The sequence below is a fragment of the Aotus nancymaae genome, unplaced genomic scaffold, assembly GCF_030222135.1.
Source record: "Aotus nancymaae isolate 86718 unplaced genomic scaffold, 86718_ANA_hifiasm-v0.15.2.pri h1tg000076l, whole genome shotgun sequence".
Classification (NCBI taxonomy): Eukaryota; Metazoa; Chordata; class Mammalia; order Primates; family Aotidae; genus Aotus; species Aotus nancymaae.
Genome location: NW_026988491.1, coordinates 8,245,624 through 8,271,978, shown reverse-complemented (window position 1 = coordinate 8,271,978; position 26,355 = coordinate 8,245,624). Strand labels below are relative to the sequence as shown.

General features: G+C 45.0%; 1 protein-coding gene and 1 non-coding gene across 5 annotated transcripts in view; one reads left to right on the top strand and one right to left on the bottom strand.

The window, feature by feature from the left end:
• The window catches only part of LARGE1 (LARGE xylosyl- and glucuronyltransferase 1), a 626,458-nt gene that overhangs the window by 453,011 nt on the left and 147,092 nt on the right, over positions 1–26,355 (top strand). For all 4 annotated transcript variants that reach the window (XM_064367950.1, XM_021669373.2, XM_021669372.2 and 1 more), the window contains one exon: positions 21,137–21,241. In XM_064367950.1, coding sequence (XP_064224020.1) covers positions 21,137–21,241 — 105 coding nt within the window. The remainder of the gene's footprint in view (positions 1–21,136; positions 21,242–26,355) is intronic.
• LOC135271378 (small nucleolar RNA SNORD115) lies at positions 3,728–3,810 on the bottom strand. The gene has a single exon (XR_010339475.1). It is a non-coding gene; the product is annotated as a small nucleolar RNA SNORD115 (small nucleolar RNA).

The following is a 26,355-nucleotide window of genomic DNA, read 5'->3' as shown; positions in this document are numbered from 1 at the left end:
TTGTAAGCTATAGTATCTGTTAATTGAAATTGTAATAATGTTGACTAAGTGGATTACATACCAGCTTGTAATCCCCAGTGTTAGAGGTAGGGCCTGGTAGGAGGTTACTGGATAATGGGGGTGGATTATTTGTAAATGGTTTAGCACCATCCCTTTTGTGCTGTTCTTGTGATAGAGTTCTCATGAGAGGTAGTTGTTTCAAAGTGTGTGGCCCCCTCCCCCCACCCTTTCTACTGCTCCCACCATGTGAGACGTGTCTGTTCCCGCTTTTCCTTCCGCCATGACTGTACGTTCCCTGAGGCCTCCCCAGAAGCAGATGCTGCCATGCTTCCTGTACAGCCTGTGGAACCATGAGCCAATTCAATCTTTTTTTTTTTTTTTTTTTTATAATTTACCTAGTTTCAGGCATTTCTTTATAGCAAAGCGAGAATGGACTAACACATACCTGGACTAGGATTACTGTGGGAAACAAATCTGTAATTAATGGGTTTATAGGACATGCACCCCTTAGAAAATAGCACAGAAACTCTGTAATTGTTGGAATGTAAAATTGAGATAGTTCATGATCGACATAGCTCCCTTTAGTGTAAGCAGTGATGCATACACAGCTCAGAGACCTCGTGTGTTAAATCAGGGCCTGAACACTTTTCTATGGAGCAAGGAATTGGAGAGTGGCATTGTTGGGCCTGGTCTTGTCTCTGCCTTACCTAATAATGACTCGACACTAAGGCATGAGCCTTGATACATGTGAATCTGATACTTTGTGTTATCTCAGTTGGTTAATTAGTTGTATTGATTAGACATTCAAATAAAACAGTCTCTGATAGATGTTCAAAATGCAGTAGGAAAAAGATAAATTTTTTATTTTTCAGAAGAGATTTTGTTAGAAATCCCTTAGGAGAAAAACTTTGAGAGATCTCTAGTGGAAGCAAAACAATCATGGAAACTGGAGATTGGGACAAAGTCCAGTTTTAGGTGAGTTTAGCCATAACCAAGTAAAAGGAAAAATGAGGAGCCAGGAAAGAGAGACAGATGGACACAGAGACAGAATGAATATGGACTGCCTCAGACTATCGGTCAGATATACTCCAAATCACGGTGCATGCATAGGACCTGCCTTTTCAGTGATAAAAATGGACAATTATCTCCCTGACTGTAGCTGACTCTCTACATCTTGTTGGGAGCTTTATAAACTCTTATTACCAGTGGTGGGTAGTTTTGGTTGCTCCGTGGGAGAGCGGACCAAAGTATGTAGCTGTCCAAGTTCAGAAATAGTGAAACAACCATTCAAGGTCTCGGCTATAAAAGCATTACAAACCTTTCTGTAGTGATGACGAAGTTGGCTTGTCTGTCTATTCAGTTTCCTTGTGGGAAAGCTGGAGGGCAGGCCAGGGTGGTGTGGCTCAAGCACACAGCGTTCTGTGGTTCCTTGCTGCCTTTCAGACAGTCCTCCATCATGCTAACTCCTCTCTGCCGGGCCTTTGGCAAGCCATGGATAGTGGATTGTGCAGATTTCATTTCTTGAAGTAAAGGAAGTGATCATTTTGTAAGCTATAATATGCATTAATTAAAATTGTAACAATTTTGACTAGGGAAAAGGACAGAAATCCTTCAGCTATTTTCAAGGGGTCCTATTTAAATGTCTAGACCTCTGAGCTAAGGAAGCGTGTTGTTTCTATTCAGTCCTCTCTATGTACCCAAGATAGACATTCCTCCCAGCGCCTTTGATGGCGCTGAAATGCTCTTCTGACATCTCCACCGCATGGCCTTCCTCACTGATTCATTCTCAAGTGGCCTTGAGCCCTAAATAAGGAACAGAGGTCCCCCCAGGCAGTCTTGCCCTGCCACTTGCTACTAAACTAGTGACCTTTTCCAGACTGAGCTTGTGACAATAGCCTCTTTATGTGGCCAGCTCACCTGGGATAGGCGTACCAGGCCTGCCATAGGCCCTTTCCTGGAGGAAAAGCCGCCACCTCTGCCTTCTCTGCCACTCTTTCTTCTTTTGATGGCATTGCTCTGAGCAAGGGAAGTGTCCTTTCTCCTCAAATGTCACCTCAGCTGTATTTCCTCAAGCCCCTCTTTCAGGCTTCTGTGTAGACCACCCACCCTGCAGCCTTGCTGTGTCCCTTTATCTGCTTTCCTTTCTGTAGCATCTCTTGTCACCACTCAGCATTTCATTTTGTATTTATTTGTGGTCTGACTCCCGCACTGGAATGAAAGTGCTAACAGGACAAGAATTTGGAGCCCAGAACAGTGCCTGACGTACAGTCACCTCTCAGTAAATAACTATTGGATGAATACATGAGTGGATGAACAAACAAAGCGCTGAATGAACAAATGAGCAAATTCGGGTTGGAGTGCAGTCACTGACTGCTTGTGAAGAGGAACCTGGGTGAAATCGGAGACCATTATTCTCAGTGAAGTAACTCAGGAATGGCAAACCAAACATTGTATGTTCTCACTCATAAGTGAGAGCTGAGCTATGAGGATGCAAAGGCTTAAGAATGATGCAGTGGACTTTGGGGACTCGGGAAAGGGTTTAAGGTGATGAGGGATGAAAGACTATACATGGGTACAGTGTATACTGCTCAGGTGATGGGTGCACCAAAATCTCAGAAATCATCGCTAAAGAACTTACATAACCAAACACCACCTGTTTTCCAAAAACCTATTGAAATAAAATAATTTTTTTGGCAGCCGAGCATTCTTTTCTTGGTGGTCACCTACGTGCACATAGGCAACTGTGTTACCTCATGTTCTCCCCCACTGCTGCCCACTCCCATCTCTGAAACTTTGCCAGACAAAATTGTTTTCTACCCTAAGCTTGGATGCCTCCATCGGAAAGGATATCAAAACTATTGAAAGGCAAGGTCTTATGCATTGGGATTCCTGGTGATTTAACACCATGCCAGGAGAAGACCACTAGCTGGCCATTGTAGCTGAGTGGTCCTTGGCTTGCTAAAGGAGAATTCTCTCTGAAGAGGACAGTGGCAAGAGGGAGATCAGCAGGCTGTGTCTGTGCTGGCTTTGCTGACAGAGCCCTGCTCTGCTTTACCCCACGGCTTATATGGAGTGTGTGCTGTTCAGTATTTGGAGGTGTTGGATGAGAAGGGTCTTGTGTCATGGCATAAACAAAGCCAGGAGCCATCCAGACGCCCCATTCTAGCAATGAGTTTCAGCAGCCTTCATTTCCAGGCTGATACTGTGCGACTGTGATAATGAGGGATTGTGTTCTCTTTCTGGGTCCACGAGGGGGTGTAGTTTTAAGGGCAAGAATTTCCCAGCTCCGTGCCCCCCTCCCATCTCTTTCTGTGGTTTATTTTTGAATTTTGTGGGCATGGGAAGAAACTTAAGAGTCAGTCACTCCAGCAAAGTTCTAAGGAACTCCTTTCATTGGCCAGGGGTCTTAAAGAAGGGGAGGGTTCCTCCCAGGTTAAAAGTCCCCTTCTTCCACACCCCTTCGGGCTCCATGTTTGGGTCCCCTTCCATGAACACTCCTTTCGTGGAAGCCATCTTTCTCTCTCCTGCATTTTCCTTCTGGAGTCTCCTTCCACACTTCCTCACACTCTCGTGGAAGCCTGTCTTCTCCTCCTAAACTCTGTCTCTCTCTATTCCCTAAGACTCTCATGGAAGCTGCTTTTCTCTCCTGGATTCCATCTTTTTGGATTATCTCACTCAGTGTGAGAGTTAGCTGTTTCTTTTTCTTTTTTTTTTTTTTTTCTAGGCTGGGTCTCAGCGTAATCCTATTGAGCATGATTTTAAAGTCATCAACTGAGAGTTAGCTGTTTCTTTCTCTCTCCTCCTTTTCCTGTCTCTCTTTAAATAAATCACTTTCTACAAACACTTTTGAGTCCGACATTTAACTGCGCACTGCGCCATGGTCCCCTCTCTCATTCTTGAGAGGGCAGGAGACCAAGAACCTGGAGAAAGGTCCTCTCAGGAGCTGAGAACACCCTGAATGCCTGAACCCCAATATTACAATAAGGACAGTTTTGTTAAGAAACAAGGGTTCTGGCCTTTACTCATCTGTTTGATCTTGGGAATATCATTTCTCCTCACAGCAAGTCAGTTTCATCAGTTATATGTTGAAAAGTTTGGACTAGATGATTTTTAAGGTTTTTTCCCAGGTGGAATTTTTTATTTATTATTATTGTTATTATTATTTTTTGAGACAGAGTCTTGCTCTGTCACCCTGGCTGGAGTGCAGTGGTGCAATCTTGGCTCACTGCAACCTCCACCTTCCAAATTCAAGCAATTCTCTTGCCTCAGCCTCCTGAGTAGCTGGGATTACAGGCGCTCACCACCACACTTGGCTAATTTTTTGTAGTTTTAGTAGAGATGAGGTTTCACCATGTTAGCCAGGATGGTCTCGATCTCCTCACCTCAGGTGATCTGCCCACCTCAGCCTCTCAAAGTGCTGGGATTATAGGCATGAGCCACAGCACCTGACCTCAGGTGTAATATTTTTAACCATATTGGAATCTCCTCTTTATATTGGAGTTCTAATGTTCTTTTTCTCATCATTCAAATGAGAAGTTTGGTTCAAAATATCCTACAGGCCTTTGCAACTCATTCCTGTGCTGTGAAATCAATTTTTTTTAAAGTACAAAAGGCTTGGCCAGGCACGGTGGCTCATGCCTGTAATCCCAACACTTTGGGAGGCCGAGGAGGGCAGATCACTTCAGGTCAGGAGTTTGAGAGCAGCCTGGCCAACATGGCGAAACCCCATCTCTACTAAAAATACAAAAATTAGCCAGGTGTCCCAGCTACTTGGGAGGCTGAGGCAGTAGAATCACTGGAACCCATGAGGTGAGGGTTGCAGTGAACCGAGATTGCACCACTGCACTCCAATGTAGGTGACAGAGAAAGACTCCTCAAAAAAAAGTATGAAAGCCTCATCCTCACTGCAGGAGTTCCCTTAGACATAGCGTACTGTTTATAAACATGAGGGACACAGTGTTCTTCGTGGGCAGTTTCAGGGCACTGGCAGCCAGGAATGTGGGTTGGGACTCAGCTTTGTTTTGAAAATGGGCTGGCTTGGCCAGCATATTATTTCAATGGCAAAAGACTGGCACTTGATTACTCTCCTTGAAGCATGTGCATCGAGAAGCGTATATACCTGGCAGCCTAACCCAGAGTTGAGAATGATTCAGAAGCCTTGGTTTTTCACTGAGGATGTTAAGGAAGCCAATTGTGAGTCTCACCATAGACAGAGCATCTTGTCTTGTAAGTGAAATGCAGTTGTAGCTGTAATGAATTGGCAGCATATACCATCTTTGGAGTCGGAGTACTTGATTGCAAATTTTAGATCTAGAAAAATCTGCTATGTTGATAATCTAAAACCCGCACCTGTGGATTCCTCCTTGCCTCCCCTTTATGTTAATACAATACCACAGAGTTCACTTCTGCTGTTATCCTAGGGGAGCTCTGCTCAGCCACGTCCAGGGAGACTCCTTTTCTGCATTCCCTTCCTCCTTTGCTCAACAGCTAAGCATTGGCGAGCCCCGCACTCGTGTCTCCTTTAAATGAGCTCACATTTTAAAATACTATTCATGTTCCAATGATAGGCAGATCTGTAGCTTGGATCTCAAGCAGCCTGGATCTCAGGCTTAACTTAGGGAAAACAGAAGTCTTGATTCCACTCAAATTACGGTATATCCATACTTGGAAATACCACTCAGCAATAAAAAGGAAGGCAGTATTAATACACATAACACTTGGCTGGATTTCAAAAACATCATACCAAGTACAAGAAGTCAAACAGGAAAAACTACATGCTATATGATTATAATTCTATTTATATGAAAGTCTAGAATAAGCTAAACTGCAGTGTCAGAAAGAAAATCAGTGGTTGCCTGGAGCGGGTGTTTGGGGAAATGGCTGGACCTAAAAAGAGCACAAGAAATCTTCAGGTCCTTGTACCAGTTGTGTTTCTTGGTGGTAGTGGTAGTTACATGACTGCACCAGTTACTAACATTTGCTAAACTGCACTTAAAATGAGTCAGTTTTTGGGAGGCCAAGGTGGGCGGATCACAAGGTCAAGAGATAGAGACCATCCTGGCTAACAGGGTGAAACCTTGTCTCTACTAAAAATAAAAAATCTTAGCAGGGCGTGGTGGCACGCACCTGTAGTCCTAGCTACTTGGGAGGCTGAGGCAGGAGAATTCCTTGAACCCGGGAGGCAGAGGTTGCAGTGAGTCGAGACTATGTTACTACTCTCCAGCCTGGGTGACAGAACAAGTCTCCATCTCAAAAAAAAAAAAAAAAAAAGCCAGGGGGTGGGGTGAATTCATTGAATTGTATGGTACTTCAGTAAAGTTGGGAAGGCAGGGAGGATGACACCACAGTTTTCTGGCTTAAGGGAAAGAATGGACTGCCATTGACTGACATGGGCAATGCCGAGGGGAGCAGGTGTGAGGGGAAAAACAAGGGTTCAATCTGGGACACCTTAAAGTCTGAGATGATGAGTTGATTGGTGGCCCAGAGGGGACAACCAAGGCCACAGGGTGGACAGAGAGCAGCAGAGCTCTGAGGACTGGGTCCTGGAGCCCCAGCATTTGTGGTAAAGATTAAATAGAATAAACTCTATGAGAATATTATTGACATATACCAAATATCACTTTCTTTTCTTAATTTATTGTTTACTTAACAAATAAAATTGTATATACCTAAGGTATACAAGCCAATGTTTTGATATTTGTGTACATTGTGGAATGACCAAATCAAGCTACTTGACATATGCATTACCTCCAAGTATTCCTTTCATGTTAGTTTCATTATTTTCTATGGAGGTGAAATTCACATACTTTCATGTAGTTAACCATTTTAAAGGGTGCAATCCAGTGGCAGTGTTTTCACAACGTTTTGCAACCACTCACCGTCTCTAGTTTCAAGATGTTTTTATCACCCCAGGAAAACACCCCAAAAGCACCAAATAGTCATCCCATACCCCCCTCTTCCTGGCCTCCATCAGCCACTAATCTGCTTTCTGTCTCCATGAATTTGGCAGTTCTGGATAGATCATGTAAAAGGAATCATATGATAAGTGGCGCTTTGTGTCTGGCACGTTGCACTTGGCGTAAAGTTTCCGAGGTTCATCCAGGTTGCAGCATCTGTTGGTACTGTGCTGCTGTTTATGGCTGAATGTGGTGTTGTTTTATTATTCCATTCCTTTCCCCACACCAGCTCCGCAGTATGCCCGAGTGTTCTTATCTGAGCCCTTCCTACATCCACCCGCTCTGCCCAGCCTGTCCCTCCTCCTCCTCCCTGTGCTGCACCTGCCTTTGTGTCAGTGGTGCAGCTCACCTGCTCCCGAGGGACTTACCCCACACCCAGCAGCACCTCCGACACACACCACAGTCATTTCTTGAATTCACCTTCACCGCCTCTTTGGCAGAGCTGGATTGGCTCCTAACAGAGGCCAAAGTGTTGCCTTTTCAACAATCCTGTTCAGCAAGCAGGAAGAGAGTTCTGGGAGGTTGTGCACTGGGATGTGCTGGGGTTACCAGAGCTGCAGAGCCCACCATGCCCATTCTCTCCAGGCTCAAGTTCTTATGTAGATCACAGGGGAGGCAAGCACTCTCACCTCCCGGCTCCTGGTTTGGCCCTAGGCCCCTGCATGTGAGCTGCACACAAGGCCCTCGGAAGAAGTTGCTGACCGTGATTCCTGTCTCCAGCCCTTACCTCTCCCCTCATCTCTGGGCTTCTGTATCCGTAATGGAATATCTCTAAAAGAAAGAATGAAAAGTAAATGTTTGATTTCCACCCCTTCAAATCATTCCTGATCCTACTCCACATAGCAGCAAGGATGTTCTCTTCAAAACACAATTCTGGGCCGGGTGTGGTGGCTTATGCCTACAAGCCCAGCACTTTGGGAGGCCAAGACTGAGGTCAGGAGTTCGAGACCAGCCTGGCCAACATGATGAAACCCCATCTCTACTAAAAATACAAAAATTAGCTGAGTGTGGTGTTGCATGCCTGTAGTTCCAGCTACTCGGGAGGCTGAGGCAGGAGAATTGCTTGAGTCCGGGAGGTGGAGGTTGCAATGAGCCGAGATGGTACCACTGCACCCCAGCCTAGGTGACAGAGTAAGACTCTGTCTCAGAAAAACAAACACACAAAACGCACAATTCTGGCCACATCAGCCCCTAATCTCAACACTGTTGTGTCATTCAAAGGGATACTATTCACCTTGCCTCTGTGCAGCCGGTGCCCGGGTGACTTACAGCAGGATGCTTCTGCCCACCTGCTCCCTTCAGTGGTTCCTCTGGCTTGTTCTTCATGCAGAAAGCCCCTTACTCTTGTGTTTACCACAAGGTCAAACTGTAAGCTCAGACGGGCATGGTGGCTCACGCCTTTAATCCCAGGACTTTGGGAGGCCAAGGCGGGTGGATCACCTGAGGTTAGGAGTTTGTTTGAGACTACCCCGGCCAACATGGTGAAACCCCGTCTCTACTAAAAATACAAAAATTGGCCAGGCCTGTTGGCAGGTGCCTGTAATCCCAATTACTTGGGAGTCTGAGGCAGGAGAATTATTTGAACCCTTGAGGCGGAGGTTGCATTCCACCACTGCATTCCAGCCTGAGTGACAGAGTGAGACTCCATCTCAAACAAACAAACTGTAAGCTCCACTGAGGGAAGGGACCACCTCAACCCTGCATGGTGCTAGACTCTGATATATATGCAGTAAATGTTGGATAGATGAATGGCTTATCTCATGATGTTGACAGAGAACTTTGAAACATGGATTTCGTTAACCTTATACCTAACGGTGCCAGGCCAGTATACCTTTATCCTGTTAGTAACCTCCAGCTTGAATTTTATCCACATTATTCTTCATTCAACAAGAATTACTACATCTTTATAATCTGGCCAAGGATCAGCCTTAAGAATATAAACAGATTGTGTGCTTAAGTCACCATGCAAGGAGGGCCTCTCTCAGCAGCTTTCACCTCTCAGATTCTGTCTCAGAGAATAAGATTTGTGTAAAGTCCAGCCTCTTGGAAAAGTAAAATATCCTTGAGTAATAATGTAATTTCAGAAATACTATAAGGAGGACTGGGCATGGTGGCTCATGCCTGTAATCCTAGCACTTTGGGAGGCCAAGGTGGGAAGATCATCTGAGGTCAGGAGTTCAAGACCAGCCTGGCCAACATGGAGAAACCCTTCTGTACTAAAAAATACAAAAATTAGAGGGACATGGTGGTGAATGCCTATAATCCCAGTTACTGGGGAGGCTGAGGCAGGAGAATCACTTGAACCCAGGAGGTGGAAGTTGCAGTGAGCCAAGATTACGCCACTACACTCCTGCCTGGGTGACAGAGAGAGATTCCATCTCAAAAACAAAAAACAAAAACAAATTGTATAAGAGGGAAAGAGAATTAAGCAGTAACTACTTAAAACCCAGAAATTGTTGGTAATGGTGATAATATTTATTCAAAGTTGAACAGTTACTTTACAATTTGACAGTTGTTTTTACTGTCAGAACAATGTTATGATAGAAGTGTGAATTTTACTATTATCCACTGTTAAAAAAACGAAAATTAAAGTTTGGAAATTGAGTTGTTTGACCCAGGTGGCACAGTTAATAACTGAAAAAGCCAGAACTTAAATGTTGGCCATATCCTACAGGCAAGTGCTTATTCTACAACCCCGCCTGTCAGCATTTTGGAGAAATTAACAAATTAAACAATTGCTCCTAGAGATATTGGTAAGTCATAGGAATGTCTGTGAGTGAAGTTTCTAAAAGATGTCAACAAATTGTTTTTTTGTTGTTGTTGTTGTTGTTTAAAAAAAAAAAGATCTAAAATGTTCGTGGGTGGAGGTTGTAGCTGGGCTGCCAGCTCTCCCCCTCGTGGAGGCCTCATCTGAGAGGTGATGGCAGCCATGTGTCCTGGGAGTCAGTGTGAGGAAAGCAGCCTTGGAAGAGAGCCCAGCAGCTCTGTGTTCCGCTTTTAGTTTTTCCCATTTTCAGAGACCAAAGATCACGGAAGGAAGAAGAGAAAAATCATTATTTCAGATTGAACTGAAGTTTTAAACTGTAAATTAATAATGTGCACCTTTTGGGGATGTCTTGGGGGTTGGAGAGAGTAGACTTGTTCTTGGATCTGGGCGGATGGAATCATTATCTGGACCTTTATTGGATTGGATACACTTTTCTGATTCTTGGACCTTCCTTATGTATGCTCCCGAGGTGCCCTGGGTAGGATGTGCTCTCAGCTCAGTGTACTGGGATTAATGCCAAAGGAAATTAAACTCAAAGCATCCCAGTGGGCACCAGAGGGTTCTGCAGGGGGTCCTGGGCTTCTGCCTGCAACTCCAGGTGGGCCGGGCACGTACACCTCAACCACCCTTTCTCCCCTTCCTCTCTGTGTTTTTTAGAGTCTACCTCATGGTGGTGCCTGCTGTAGCTGCTCCCTTAGGGAGAAAAATGCTTTGCAGATTGTTCTAACCATGAGTGTAGGTATAAAAACATGAGCTTTTGTAACTTAGAGGTGGGAATGCAATCCCCTGCTCTGAGATTTCTTGACCTTGACATGTGACTTTCTCTGTCTACACCTCACTTTCCCTTCTGAAAGACAGAAATAAGCACACTGCCCACCTCGTGGTGTCATTGTATTTCTTTGATGATGCATAGAAACCAGTCAGTGTTTCAGTGCCTGGACCAAGTGCTCACCTAGCAGGAACAGCACTGAGGAAACTGACTCTGCTCACAGGGCAGCTGTCCATGCACACATGGATGGCACAAGTGAACGAAGAACAAGTATGGAGATGCTCTTGATGAGGATGTTGAGAAAACTCATCATTGTCATAGCATAAATAGCTTCCATTCAGGTTGGGAGTTTTGAGGTCTTCAAATCTAGTCTTCTGCTCCGTGCAGAAATCCCCTTCCCAACAGCCTGTCTGGTAGGTGACCACCCCCTTTCAAAGGTTCCCAAACTTACCCTGTATCAGAATTAATGGGGGCTGTTGTTGAAAAAGAAATTCCCAGGGCTCAGCCTTGTAGGAGCTGCATCTGTGAGATTTGAGTCAGAGCCTGGCAAATGGTAGCTGGACCGTTTGAGAAGCTCTTTGTAAAGATAAAATTCAGAAGGGCCGAGAGTATGCCTGTTTTCTCCCCTGCTGTGTTTGTAGCAGTTGGCACAGATCCTGGTGCAGAGTTCGGGCTTCATAAATACCTGCTGGGTGAGGGCTGAATCAGGCAGCCTCTTCGAGGACCGTCCCAGTGATGGGAAGCTTCTCTCTAGAAAGGCAGCTCGTTTCTGTTTTGGTTAACTCACGGCTAGTTATGGTATTGCATATAATAAGCAAAATCTCTCCTCCTCTCATCTTCACTCACTCAGCCTAACTCTTCTTTCAAGAGTGGCACAGATTCTAATTTCTCTTAGAAGGGATGATCCCTGAGCCATAGTTCAGTAAGGGCGGAGTATTTTTTCCAAGTGAAATGAGGGCCGAGTGATGAATAAACTGGAATGGAGGTGCTTCACCAAGTAACTGAAACCCAAGGAATCAAAATGAGTGGCAGTGAGCTGGAGTACACAGATTCCATCTGAAGGGCATGCAGTATAAACCTGGGCTCCACAAACCTGATTAAGAGTCCCAGTGAAGCCCTATAAAATAGATACCACTTTACACATGAGAAAAATGAAGAACTGAGAGTCTACTCAGTATGAACTATGATCTGGGTGTGGTGGCACATGCCAGCACTATGGAAAGCTGAGGTGGGAAGGTCATCTGAGGCCAGCGGTTCAAGACCACCCTGGGCAACAAAGCAAGACCCCATGTCTACAAAAAATTTTCAGATTAGCTGCATGTGGTGGCATACACTTGTAGTCCTGCTAAGGAGGCTGGGGTGGGAGGATAGCTTGAGCCAGGAGTTCAATTTGCACTGAGCCATGATCTTGCCACTGCATTCCAGTCTGGGTGACATAGTGAGAGCCTGTCTATTAAAAAAAAACAAGAGAGAGAGAGAGGTTACCTATTAAATATAGAAGAGCTAGAACTTAAACCAGGTGGAGAATTACATTAAAGTTCAAAGAGGCCGGGCGCGGTAGCTCACGCCTGTAATTCCTGCCAGGAGTTCATGAGAGGAGGAGGGCGGATCACCTGAGGTCGGGAGTTCAAGACTAGCCTGGCGAAACCCCATCTCTACTAAAAATAAAAAAAAGGTAGCCGGGCGTGGTGCCACGTGCCTATAATCACAGCTACTCGGGAGGCTGAGGCAAGAGAATCCCTTGAACCAGGAGGTGGAGGTTGCAGTGAGCCGAGATTGCACCATTGAACTCTAGCCTGGGGGACAAGAGTGAAACTCCATCTGAAGAAAAAAAAAAGCTCAAAGAAAGAAGGAGCCGAGTTTGAGATGCATAGAAAACAAATGAGCTTCAAGTCAGAGGTGGGAGTCTTGGCTCTTCCATTGACCACATGTTCCTAAAAACACCTCTTGTTCTTGGTGGGCTTTGTGTGCAGTAATAGATGATTCCAGAGAAGTCATTGAGACCCTCACTGCTCATCTGACTCTCTGTGATCCTAGGGTGCATTGAACTAAAGCTGAAATGCAGAGTACAAGCTGTGAAACAGGCAGTTTAGGAAATTCTCCTTTTCAATCTGTTCAGGGTTGTTTAAATATTTTGTATACATCTTCTCAGGAAATGTTTTCTTATTCTACACTGACTAGCCAGGAACACCCAGGGCTGTATAGCAGCTCTTTCAAGATGTTTAGTAAACAGTAATATGATACAATACGTTTTCCTATTTATAGACATCCTTCACTCAGACACACATTGAATGGTACTATTAAAGGCTTTTCTATTTTAAAATAGCTTATTAGAATAAATACGAGGTTGGGAGAGCATTGTTAGGTTCTCTGCTGATAGTCAGGGCAGCCTCCGGTTTTAACATTTTAATGCTCACCCGGTGGAATAAGCACAGATGCTTTGATAGGCAGCAGTGATTGGCAGACTTCCTCTGCGTGCCCAGGAGCTTTTCTAGGGGTGATAAAAAGGCGAGAGCACCGAAAGCATCCTGCAGATCACAGCTAGAGCCACCCGTGCCTGGTGTTTACCTGGAGAAGTTAACTAGTACGCATCTACTTCCTCTCCGTTCAGATAGAATTTACCAATTCCAGATGGGATAGGATGGTGGGTTGCAGATAATATTTATTTTTTGTTAGTTCACCCGTTCATGCATTCATCCACACATCCACACATTCACACATTCACACATCCACAGTATAATGGACCCCAAGAGCATTTACACATTTTAATCAAGGAAGAAAAATCATGAAATTTGTGCTTTCAAAACATTTCTGTGGCTAGGTTAGGCAGAATGGAATGGCACAGGGCTAACCTTAGGAAAAGGTGATCAGGAACGAATCTGCTAATCCAGGAGAGAGAGAGAGATGAGGAGAGAGAGAGAGAAGGCATGGTAGATCAAGGGAAGGGATGAATTTGAGGAATACCCCTTAGATAAAATCTGTGGGATTTGGCTTTGGAGAGACATGAGGATTGAGGAGCAGGATGGTTCAAGGTTGATTCAAAGGCTTCTAACTTTGGTGACAAGTTTGATTTTGATGCTACCCACCAATAAAATGGGTAGGAGTTCTGCCTATTTTGTAGGAGGAGAAGATTGTGGAATTGGTTTTGGTCAGCTTACATTGAAAGTCATTATGGAACAGCCAAATTATCTACGAAGATGGTGGGCTAATAGATTGAAGAGTAGGGCGCTTTGGAAAGAAGTCTGAGCTGAGCACGGAGATTGGTGATCATCTTCCAGTCAATGACCTCTGAGGCCATTGGAGTAGATTCCATCATCTGTGGATAAAGCAGAGAACAAGAAAAGGAGCTGAGAAGGGGAGTTGGAGAGCACCAGCATGTTAGGGGAGGCAGAGAGAGGGAAGCTCCATGGAGGAGGCAGGGGAAGGGTGTTCAGAGGGAGTAGATCAGCCGAAGGACTGATGTCACAGACACTAAAGGCTTCAAAAAGATGGGGTGGTGTGAGAGCCAGGGACAGCAGGGACAAGCTGAGGGGTAATGTAGCCAGATTTTGCAGAGTCCAGTCTATGCAGTTAATGTCAGCACTTGGGTAGGAAAACCTAGACATTCTGAACACTGGTCCTCTCAAAAGGGAGGAAGAGAAGTGCCTTTAGTTGAGCACCTACCATGAGCCAGCACTTGCATGTATCATCCTTTTTTGGTTGATATAGAGTCTCACTCTGTTGCCCAGGCTGGAATGCAGTGGCACAATCTCGACTCACTGCAGCCTTTGCCTCCCAGATTGAAGCGATTCTTGTGCCTCAGGCTTCCGAGTAGCTGGGATCACAGGCGCCTGCCACCATGCCCAGCTAACATTTTTGTATTTTTAGTGGAGGTGGGGTTTCACCATGTTGGCCAGGCTGATCTCAAACTCCTGACCTCAAGAGATCTGCCCACTTTGGCCTCCCAAAGTACTTGGATTACAGGCATGAGCCACCTTGCCTGGCCTTATATCATCTTAATTTGATCTGAATATTCCTTCTTAGAGGTCAGAGGTAGATTTTACACTTAACCTCTTATGATAAGGAAACTGAGGCTCAGAGAAGTTATACCTTGGTTAAATCATACCAATGTGGGGCTAGAACCCTATTTTGCCAAGTTTTAAAATCCTTTGTCTTCCTAATTTGTCATGCTGCCTTCTTTATACCCAGTGGATGAATGCTTAGTTCAGCCTTTTCATGCCAAATGCACTGCGTGGAAAAATTGTAGTTCTCTGCTCCTTGGTTCTCACCTCCTGAGCAGCAGGAGCCCGGCCTTGAGCCAAAAGCTGCAGAAGGAAGGAGAGAGGGGAATTCCCTCCCTAGAACTATCCGTCTGCTGGCTGGTGACACCAACACCAGGGCCCCAGCAGAATAGCAAGCTTGTTTGCTCTTGTCTGGCTGTTAGTGGTGATGTATGAATAAGCAAAGAAGACAGCTTCATTTTCATAAGTTAACTTGTGCCTAGAGTAAGGAAGATGGAGAACAGTGCACTTAATCATAACCACAGGCTCAGCATGGAAAAAATGACAAAGCTTTTTCTGTGAGTCACAGTGTTTTATTATCATAATTGCTAAGAAGATGAGACAGGCGGTGCAGAATGCCAAGGGAGCCAGTACCCTGTGGACACCCGTGTCATTTTCCCCAGAGGAATCCCGTTTTTTTTTTTTTTTTTTTTTTGAGATGGAGTCTCGCTCTGTAGCCCAGGCTGGAGTGCAGTGGTGTGATCTCGGCTCACTGCAACCTCCGCCTCTCAGGTCCTGGTTCAAGCAATTCTCCTGCCTCAGCCTCCGGAGTAGCTGGGATTACGGGCATGTGCCACCATGCCCAGCTAATTTTTTTTTTTTTTTTTGTATTTATAGTAGAGATGGGGTTTCACCATGTTGGCCAGGCTGGTCTTGAACTCTTGACCTCGTGATCCGCCCACCTCAGCCTCCAAAAGTGCTGAGATTACAGGCATGAGTCACTGCGCCCGGCCTCCCCTGGGATTTTACCTCTTCACAGGATGGTAGGCTGAAGATGTGTTGGCATCATTAAGGTTATGGCTTTAGACTTGGGCCTCCGGACACCAGGATTTAGATGCCACCTGGTTGATGAGCTGGGATTGCTGGAGCTGTCACAGATCACCTGTGTCATCCATGCAGTAACCTGGTAGCAAACGGGACCTCTCTCCAAGAAGGGTGTCACCCGAGCAAACCCTTATTGGAAAATCTTTTGGGGAAGCGTGGCTGCAGTGCTGGAAGGGATATGTGGTAGGGACTTGGTGGGGGAGACATCCAGCAACAGGCAGGCATCACCCACTTTCCCCCACAGAATCAGTTATTCTCTACTCATTATTCCCCTGATTTATCAGTGTTTCTGTCATTGCTAATAGCGTGCTGCTTCAAAATTATCTGTCTCCTCTTCTAGTTGCCCCCAAGGCAAAAACTATGTTTTATTTGTCTTTAATTCCTTAGTATTTTGTGTGGTGTCTGACACAAATCAAACCCTCCGTCGATATTAAGCTTAACCAAAGGTCTCAGCAAAGGAAGGGCCATGTCAGCTAAGGCAGGAGGAGATGGCTGAGCTGGAGGTCCAGTCAGGTGGAGCAGGATATAGGGCCAGGGAGTTCTGGGTGCTTCAATGAGAACAGATGCTGAACACTTCACTCTTTTGTCGACACGTTTAGTGGTAATGTTTGAATAAGCATGAAACACAGCTTCATTTTCACAGACTGACTTGTGCTTAGAGGAAAAAAAATTTAATTCAGTGAGGTATGTACTTACTATCTCTGTTTTACAAATGAATGAAGAAGCAAACACAGAGAGGCTAAGTGCCTTGTTTAGGGTCACACAGCTGATAAGGAGAGGAGCCAGGATTTGAACCCAGACGTCTGGCTCTGGTGTTCATTTTCTTTGCACTTTACTCAGGAAGGATGGCACTGGAGACTACCAATGAATTCTGCTATTTCATGAGGTGAATTTAGACACCGCATGAGTTTATTATGTGCCTGTCACCCTGCAGGTGAAATTTACCCCTGACTAAAGCAAGGACAGAGCTTCCAAACTCCAATGAGTGATTCTCAAACTGTAATGTGCATCTGAATTACCTGGGGAGTTGGGCTTTTTTCCAATGCAAATTACTAGACCCCATGGCCAGAATTCTTATGCACAAATATTGTGGAGTGAGGGAATTCATATATGATATTACTTCCCCATATGTGCCACCTCCCCCACCCCCCGCCAATATAGAACCAACTTAGAGATAAAGGGGAGGGACAGCCAGATTTCACCTTATTTTACTGGTAATGGTGAAATTGGAAGACTCAACTTTCAAGTCCTTAAATATCTACAATGGCTATTCCTAGCTCCAAAACCCAGAGTTGGAATTGCCCAGCTATCTCAAAAAGTACTAGGCAACCACAGCCTCACTGAGAGGAGGTCTGCTCTGTAAAACTTAACAGCATGAAAGAACAGATTCGATGCAGGCTATTAGCCTGTTGGCATGCTGGCTCCTGGAAGAAGGGACGGAGAAAGGGGCTAAGCCACAGCAACTTGGTTCCCTCTGAAACTCACCTTTCTCTTCCCCATGGAGGTAGAAAGGGTTATCTGTACTCCTTCTACACCCATGGGGGAAGAGTAAAGGTCGGCTCAAGAAGCCAGGAAATCCTTCCTAGAAACCAGAGAAGTAAGGGAAAGCAGCCTCTCACAAATAACTAACTCCTAGGCTCAAACACAGGAGCCTGTGCTTTTAATAAGAACCTCAGGTGTTTCTGAAAGAGATAGTCCTCAGACCACACTTACAGAGGCAGACTTCCAGAATGGCCTAATTCTTGTGCTGGATGACCGCCAAAGAAAACCTCATGGATACGCTTGAGCTCTATCAGGGGCTTACGGTTTAGGATGGACAATGGCATTTAAAAACAGCTATCATATGTACAGTGCTTAGAGTTCCAGCTTCTGTTCTAAGTACTTAACATATATGAAGTCATTTCAGCATGTGAAATCACAGCAGCCGTAGAGTCAGTTAGCAAGGCAGAGACAGGTTAAGTAATTTTTTGACCAGCGGCTACGCAGCTAGTAAGCGGCAGGGCTAGGAACTGGAACCAGGCAGCCTGAGTTCAGCCTGTGTTCTTTATCTCCAGCTCTATTGCTGTTCATGGTTCCCTCTTCACACAGAGAGAGCTCTGAAGCGGGGAAAACACAGCCTGAAAGCACAAAGCACCGCTGGGAGGCTAAGCAAAATGGCTTACCCCTACTACTGTTTTCATCACTGATATGACAGCTAATGAATTTCTTTTAAAAAGCAAAATGAAGTCTCCGTAGCTGTTGATTATTGTTTTTTTCTCACCATTGGATATTAAAGTTCAAATTATGTTGCTAATTAAGGATTTTTTTAAGAGGATTGGTGTACGTGAAAGGATTATGTGATACTATCAAAAACAGTGCAGCCCAGGTGCAAATTGAGAGAAGAGGAATTTGGATATTATTCTTTGGGATAATGTGACTTCAGGTTAACCCTGAAAATCATTCCTTCTCTAGAGATTAAGTTTAAGCCTTAGGTTAAGCAACCAAAGTGGGTGCTGCCACCCCATCTTTGCAGTTTTCCATACAGGGAAGGTGGTACCTGAGTTCCTAGAGCTTGGTGGAAGGTCTGTCAATGTTGGTGAATGCCGAAAGGGTGAAGTGATATCTGGAGACACTAACACACACCCAATGAGGAAAGACCCACCAAATGTCATTTATTTAGCAGACACTTATTAAGCTCCTACTGTGTGTTCAATACTACACCTTGTAGTATCTTGCCCTTGGAATAATGCAGGACGTGGATATTTACATATATGATGTGTATGTGCCCGAGTATTACCAACTTCATCCTTTATAAGGGTATAAGTCAGCTGATGGCAAAAATATCAGTAGAGGGCAGGCATGGTGGCTTACGCCTGTAATCCCAGCACTTTGGGAGGCTGAAGTGGGTGGATCACCTGAGGTAGAAGACCAGCCTGGCCAACATGGTGAAACCATATCTCTGATAAAAATACAAAAACTTAGCTCGGCGTGGTGGCATGCACCTGTAATCCCAGCTACTCGGGAGGCTGAGGCAGGAAAATCACTTGGACTTGAGAGGCAGAGGTTTTGGTGAGCCAAGATGGCACTGTTTTTACTCCAGACTGGGTGACAGAGTGAGACTCCATCTCAAAAAAAAAAAAAAGATAAAAATACCAGTAGAAAGTACTAAATAGTGATGTCTTCTATCTAATACGGGAGTGAAGATAAAGTACTAGTTCAGACTTGGGGTTATTCATAAAAGGCCTCATGTTGGATATGGGCCTTGGAAGGATTGTGGGTGGGGATTGACAGCGGGGCAAAGGCAATGCCTGCCAATGGAGAGCTCTATGATCAAGATAGAAATTAGATCACAGTCAACAAAATCTGTATTTTTGTTTCACAGGAATAAAGTTAGCTCATAGAGTATTTGTCTGAAGAAGTAAACTGAGGCAAAATAAAATGTATGGGATGCCACAATATGAAATTTGGACTTTCAGATATCTGAAGATGACCTTACCTGAAATTTAGATGGGCATCCTAAATTCAATAAAAGATCATTCCTGGATGGGCGCAGTGGCTACACCTGTAATCCCAGCAATTTGGGAGTCTAAGGTGGGCAGATCACAAGGTCAAGAAATGGAGACCACCCTGGCCAACATGGTGAAACTCTGTCTCTACTAAACATACAAAAATTAGCTAGGTGTGGTGGTGTACACTTGTAGTCCCAGGTACTGGGGAGGCTGAGGCAGGAGAAGCACATAAACCTGGGAGGCAGAGATTGTAGTGAGCTGAGATTGCGTCACTGCACTCCAGCCTGGCAAGAGAGTGAGACTCCATCCCAAAAAAAAAAAAAAAAAGATCATTCCCCTTTGTCAGTTCTGAGTCTGTGTCATCCCCTATCATTCCAAAAACAAAACAAAACAAAAATCCCTTGTGAAACCCACCTGGGGTCTTAGTAATTGTGTATCATCCCTCTCCCCCAACAATGACACTTCCCCTTTGCATCCCATCCTCATTGTGAGGTTATTAAATGAGGTCTCTAACTGGGTCATAGCATCAGGACAGGACACACACCTTTCCCAACTAAGGGCACCCTGCCTTTCAGACCTAGTTGTTCTGAGCAAATGTCCTAAGCTTGTTGCACGTGGATTTGATTGACTCTTAACACTTCCTGAATTGGCGATATGCTTTTCTGAGGAATTCTACTTAGACGTGATCATATACAAAGACAAAGTGGGTGGTAGTATTTTTCCCATGCCTCTAATTTATGTATTTGTGCTGGGGTGATGATTTAGATAGGAGCTTAATAAAATTGATCAAATAAATTACACCAAATCCACACACCATCATTTCAGGGAGCTGTCATCACGCCAAGGAGGTTCTATATCACCCAGCATGGTGTTCTGGGCGAACCACTGTGTTTTCTTAAGTGCTGCTGGGCTTTCATTTGATTAGAAAGGTCTTTTATTTCTCAGATTGGCCAACAATAATAGAGTTTAAATGCAAAAGGTATCAGTTAGCTGTGGAAGAGAGGAATTGTTAGTTGCATGACTTTTGCAAGTTATTTAAACTTTCTAAACCTCAATTTCCCTTTCTACAAAATGTGGTTCTATAATTCCTACCTCAAATATTTGTTGTAAGGATAAGCAATAACACATGGAGACAGTGGAAGGGATCTTCATTTCAAGCAAATGTAGATGTCTATCCTAGCTCCACATTCAGCTGTGCAAATCACTGGTCCTTTATGAGCCTGTTTCCTCGCCTGTGAAGTGGTATTGGTAATCACTGCAAAAGAAGACCTTCTCCAGGTGACGTGATGGAGTTGTCTAAAGGTGGATCTGATATGAAGGCCCAGAGATATGGACACCTAAGAGACTGACTACAAGGCTAACTTGCCTAAGTTGCTAAGACGCAGCAGAGACTGAGGCCAACATCAAAGCCGGCTCTGGGGACAGAGGAGCAATTGTTGTCTAGACAGCACTCTTGTATTGAGATGATATTGACATGATGCTTGTTGACACAAGATAAATATATTTTAGAAGAAGCAGTGAGCATGAGAGCAAATAATCTGTAAGGTAGACAAAGGATGGCTCTTCTCTGTGGACTCTCGTCTCAGTAAACAAGGGTAATCCCTCCTCCCTGATGTAAGAAAACAATCTCAGTCCATGCTCAGAAAGCCAGTAAATTAATATACAGCTGGAAATACCAGAATGGGAATGCTTGAGATATAGTATGCCTGTCAATAAATATGTGTTCCATGAGTTAGGAAAGAAATACGGGCATGCATGAATGAAGGAATGAATGGTTTTGGATTCCAGCTTTATCAGATTCACTAGGTCACCTGGGGCAAATCAGTTAACTGTTCTGGGCTTTCATTTCTTCTCTATAAAATGGAAATAATAAAAACGGCTGCCTAGTGGTGAGAATTATATATGTTAATACAAGTTAAGCTCTTAGATCAGAGCCTGACACTTAATAAAACCTCTCAGTAAGTGAATACTGTTGTTGTGATGATTTGCCATTACGTTCTGTGTTCTGTAGTCCCTGATCCAGACGGCTTGGCGTCTCCTTTTAAGATGTTTGTGTTCTCTGTACTTTACAGGTCAGCAGGTCCTGGGCTTGGTGGAGAACCAGAGTGACTGGTACCTTGGAAACCTGTGGAAAAACCACCGCCCTTGGCCAGCCCTTGGAAGGGGCTACAACACAGGTAAATCCTCAGGGTGGTATGATCAGAGTTGCAAAAGGTGGTGTGAGGGGTCACTGCTCCTTCCTCGGGAGAGGAGATTGCAAAAGCCTAGGGGGAGGCCACCTGATTGCTTGAATTAGGCAGTAGCTTGTACGTGGGCAGTTGGCATTCTAGTTCCTTCTTGGTGCTGTAGCCACAGGCAGAGTAGCAGTTGGGCCATGGCAGTCCTTGGCGTCTCACCAGAAAGCCCCCTTCCTGACCTCTAATCCAGATCCTGTCTTCATCAGTATGACCTGTAGGTTCCTGGATCTGTTAATACGGACCAGAGATCATTCTTGAGTAATAACCCCAACGTTTCGGTTTCTTAACACAAGATATGTATTTTGCCAGTCACATTCCATGTCCACTTTAGGTCTTCAGGGATCTGTGTTCACTGTAGGTACTCAAGATTCATCTCCAGGCACACTTCCACGTATGTGGTGGGGAAGTAGCAGAAGTCATATTATCTCTTAAAGTTTTTGTTTAGAAGTGACACAATTTCGGCCGGGCGCGGTGGCTCAAGCCTGTAATCCCAGCACTTTGGGAGGCCGAGGCGGGTGGATCACAAGGTCAAGAGATCGAGACCATCCTGGTCAACACGGTGAAACCCCGTCTCTACTAATACAAAAAAAATTAGCTGGGCATGGTGGCGCATGCCTGTAATCCCAGCTACTCAGGAGGCTGAGGCAGGAGAATTGACTGAACCCAGGAGGCGGAGGTTGCGGGTGAGCCGAGATCGCGCCATTGCACTCCAGCCTGGGTAACAAGAGCGAAACTCCGTCTCAAAAAACAAAAAAAAACAAAAAAAAGAAGTGACACAATTTCATATTTCATTAGCTAAGCGCGTTGTGAGGCCGTGCCTCCCTTCAAAGTATGTGGGCGCGTGCAGTCTACCAAGTGCCTGGCAGGAGAAAATGCAGAAATATTTGGTAATCAGCAGTTTTGAGGACCACAGACCTCTAACCATGTGTCTAAAGTAAAATCCTTTATTCTACCTTGTTGCCAGCCCCAAACTTGCTAGTAACACTTTAGTTTCTTTCTCTGTTACTGGTGTCCTTTGTTCAGCCATCAACCCGTCTTGTTCGCCAGCTCTCTCTCGAGTGCTTACTGTGTATGAGGCCCTATACTGGCTGTAGCAGACACAGTCGCTCACCTCATGGAGTGTATAAGCAATAAAACTAGAGCAGCCTCTTCTTTCTGAGGCTCGGTTCCCTTCAGTATCTATCTTTGAAATGCTTCTGGATCCTTCTGCCTCTCTCCTCCATCGTCATTGCCAGTGCTGTGGTATCCCATTCTCAAAGGATGCAGAGTCCTGATCTTTATCAGGACTGGAATGTGTAAGTCAGGGAGCGGCAGGGTGGGCGAGACCAAGAAGAGCTGGAACTTGGCATCTGAGACCAGCAAATGAGATGGATTGGGGCAGGTGTCTGGGTCTGGGAACAGGACCACCTAAAAGTGATAGGTGAAGTCTGCCTTGGAGGCTGAGGCCAGTCTGTAGTGGGATGAGCCAAAAAGAGACCAAAGCTCTGAGAGCTGATGGTCAGACTCCAGAAAAGTCAAATGCAAATACAGGGTCCCAGAGAACAAAGGAGAAAAGGGACATGAGTCACGCTTCCAGAGGTGAGAGTTCACAGATGGGTTCAGAGTGAGGGCAGTCAAAGCTGGAGGAGGACAAGGAAAGAAAGTGCAGCATCAGTGTCCAGAGGTGGCAGGCAGCCAGGGAGCCCTGTATCGAAGGCCTTCCTAGGAGACGGGGACATTCCTTAGCTAACATTTGCCTGAATGTTAGATATGTCTTATTCTGTGTAATTTTTTTTTCCTGTAATGCCTACCAGGCATACAGAGGTTGCAGTTGAAGAACGTCAACCACCAGTTTTTCACAGACCCCTGCGCCCCACCCTGGAGTCTCCCATCTGTGTTGAACATTAACCCTTTAGTTGCTGGATGATGGGGAAGTCTGAGGAGTTCCTGAGAGGGTCCAGGTTGGGGAAGGGCAGCTGAGGGCATCAGAGCAGTGGTTCTATTAGCAGGTCAGGAAGTATTTCTCTCTTTCAATAATGGGTAAGGCAGCGCCTCTACATATCAGCTAAGTATTAGCCAAGCACCATGTTAGGTGCTTTATGGGTGTCAGTCTCCTTTGATCCTTGCACTAACCCCATGAGGCAGGTGACATGCTTACTTCTATTCTATACCAGAGGAAACTGAAGGTTGGAGCATTGAAGGCTGCAACCCTGAAACGTCAAGGAGCCTGCGGTGTTAACTACCAATCGTCCTTCCTTGAACTGTAATGGCCTCAGGATTAAACACTTTTCAGTAGTGGAGAATCCTGGGCTTTGCCCTTCAAGAGTCTGCTTGACTAGGTCTATGAAGAGATGGGATTCCAGGAAGCCTCTAGTATGTTTCTGGGCAGAATGTCCAAACGCCTTCTCTGATTAAACATGGCACTCCGTTTCCCGTCCCAGGAAGCTCTTCCAGGCACTGTTTTCTCAGTGCATTTGATACCGGATGCTCCACTAACCCACAGCGGGCCGGGGATGAGCTTTCCACATGCTTTCCTCTGTCAAGTGAATAGTCATCCCGTGGTGATCTTTTGTGCCTGGATTTTCAGACACATTCCCTCCAAGCCTTCATAGTGGTAGAGACACCCATGTTTCTGGGTGGGAGAAAGGAAGTCTCAGGGAAACCCTAGTGTGTACATTTAGTTTCTGTCTTCCAAAATATATAATAGAAAATGTCACATAGAGATATACTGCAGCACCTCAAGGATGCTGCATCAAGATCACGGTTACCTGCGTAAAACAAAAACCGCTGGTCATCAATCCAGGTTTGTGGGGAAAAGAAGAATGTAGCACACTGGGGAATTTATTGTGACCAAAATGGCATGTCTCCCCCTGCCCATCCCTATTTGCTATAGAATGTAACATCAGGAGACACAGGAGCACGTAAACCACCCTCCAGTTCCCCCGTATATGCCGAGGCAGCGAGTTACTTCCCTCCTCGCTGGTATTGAAAGGGCAGAGCAGGAGGGGGAAAGCCCTGTTGAAGTGATGTGTCCATTTAAATAAGTCAGTGACGCTGAGTGATTATTATTAAAGGATTTATGCAACATCAAAATGCATTAGCTTTCACGATGGGGATTTGTTACTTTAAACCCAAGGATTGCACCACACAGTGAATGAGTGATCCAGACCTGTAGATTCTCATGGAAACTGAAGACGCCACTGGAGAGAACTTGCCACCCGAAATCCCAGCACATCTGAAGCCTCCAAAAGGGTATCTCCAGCAGAGCTCCGTGTCGTAAGCCTCCAGCCTGATGTTAGGAACCCAGGCACACCTGGGTCAGAGCTGCAGTACAGCCACCTAGTGTCCGTATGCTCTTGGCCAAATCGCTTCACTCCTTGAAACTTTCAGTTCTCCCTTTTTAAGATAGGACAATAACAAACCCAGTATGTGAGGCTTAGCAATTAATGTTGTAACTTGTTTAATGAGCCTAGCCTGATTGAGGGCATAAAATAAGAACTTAGTAAATCTTAGCCTTTCTCCTCTTGCATTTTTCTGCCACTTGCTCTATCAGGGAATGAGATTTACCCTGTTGAAAAATAAGGCCATGTGATTGATCAGGGTTTGCTAAGATCTCTCAAGCCTTCCGGTCAGAAAGAACGAGTAAGTATTTTACTTTCCCCAGGTGTAATCCAGCTACCTAGGAGTTTTTTCTTATAACTCTTTACTATCTGAAAAAGTTAGCTTTTTATATTACATTAAGAACAAAATGACTGTTTAGTTCGAATATCAGCTTCTTCGCTGTGTTTGACTTTGAAAATCCCCAGAAAAAGCATATGAGATGTTTAAGTTAGAAGCTCTACCTTCAAGAACTGGCTTTGTCACTCTTAAATTCTGTGCCTATTGGAAAGCTTACCCAAGCTCAGGGAGCCTTGGGCTTCTCACCTATGAACTGGGGACCTCAGAACCTACTGGGAGGTTCCGTTGTGGTGGTGCAGCCATGTGTGTCTTGTAAACCAAAGTACTTGAGGAAGTTGGTTGTGATTTTTTGTTTATCCTTCTGACCATAGCCCAACTGAAAAACTCTTTTCAGGTAATTCAGATTCATCTGCAGGCATCAAATGTGGCCGCATTCACTTACACATTCATTCATTCACCCACTCCACAATGCGTCATACCAGGCGCCATAGCATGCATGGTCTTTGCTAATTCCTTGAATTCTCTTATAAACTAGACTTTTCCCCTTACAAGAGGCAGTCAGGTTTTCCTGTCCTCTTTGTTTGCTTTTCCTTCGCAGTCTGCTTTTACAAAGCCTGCACAGCCACAGAAGATTAGAGAAGATCTTTCCACCATCTCCCACTTACCTCCTTCCCTTCTTACTAGAGCTGTTCCCAGCTTAATTCCAGAAGCTACTGAGCCACAGCAGCTTTGGATAACCAGGCAGATCCAAGCACAAAGCTCTTGCCCATAACTGTTCAAGTGGAATTACAGGCATCTTGCACAGAGATGGGTCATTTTCCAGCCACTCTGCCCAGGCATCATCTGCTGGATGCAAGAAGCTGTCATTCACCCAGCATTCCGCTGTTAGCAGGACTAGAAAACAGCAACAACAAAAATACACCTAGGATTTTGACAGCCTCATTAAGATTCAACTCTCTTCAGTTCCTAAGCTGATGGATGAATATCTTAAAGACAAACAACAGCAAAGAAAAGGGGAAGGAAGGCTGAACGTAGCAGGGGATTCGAGAAGGCAGGTCAGGAGAAAGAAGATGGCATGTTTGCAGACAGGTTTATATGCATGAGATCCCAAAGGTGACTCAAGCACAAGGTACGTCCTCCCCAAGTTGAAGGGCGTAACACTAGCCAGAGAATGTGCTTTTTTAAACAATTTAAAAATAAAATGTATCGTGTTCCGTTCAGTCCCTAAATTAGGGCAGAGACAGGCAGATGGAGACCTGGTTCTTTAGGGAGGGCAGAAGAATTTCTCTAGGAATCCTTCTCTGCAGGACAACAAAATTGAAACACCCAAGGACTGGCTCACCTCTGAGGTTGGAGCAAACTCAGTACTAAGGAAAGGGACGGTGATGGGCGGTAAA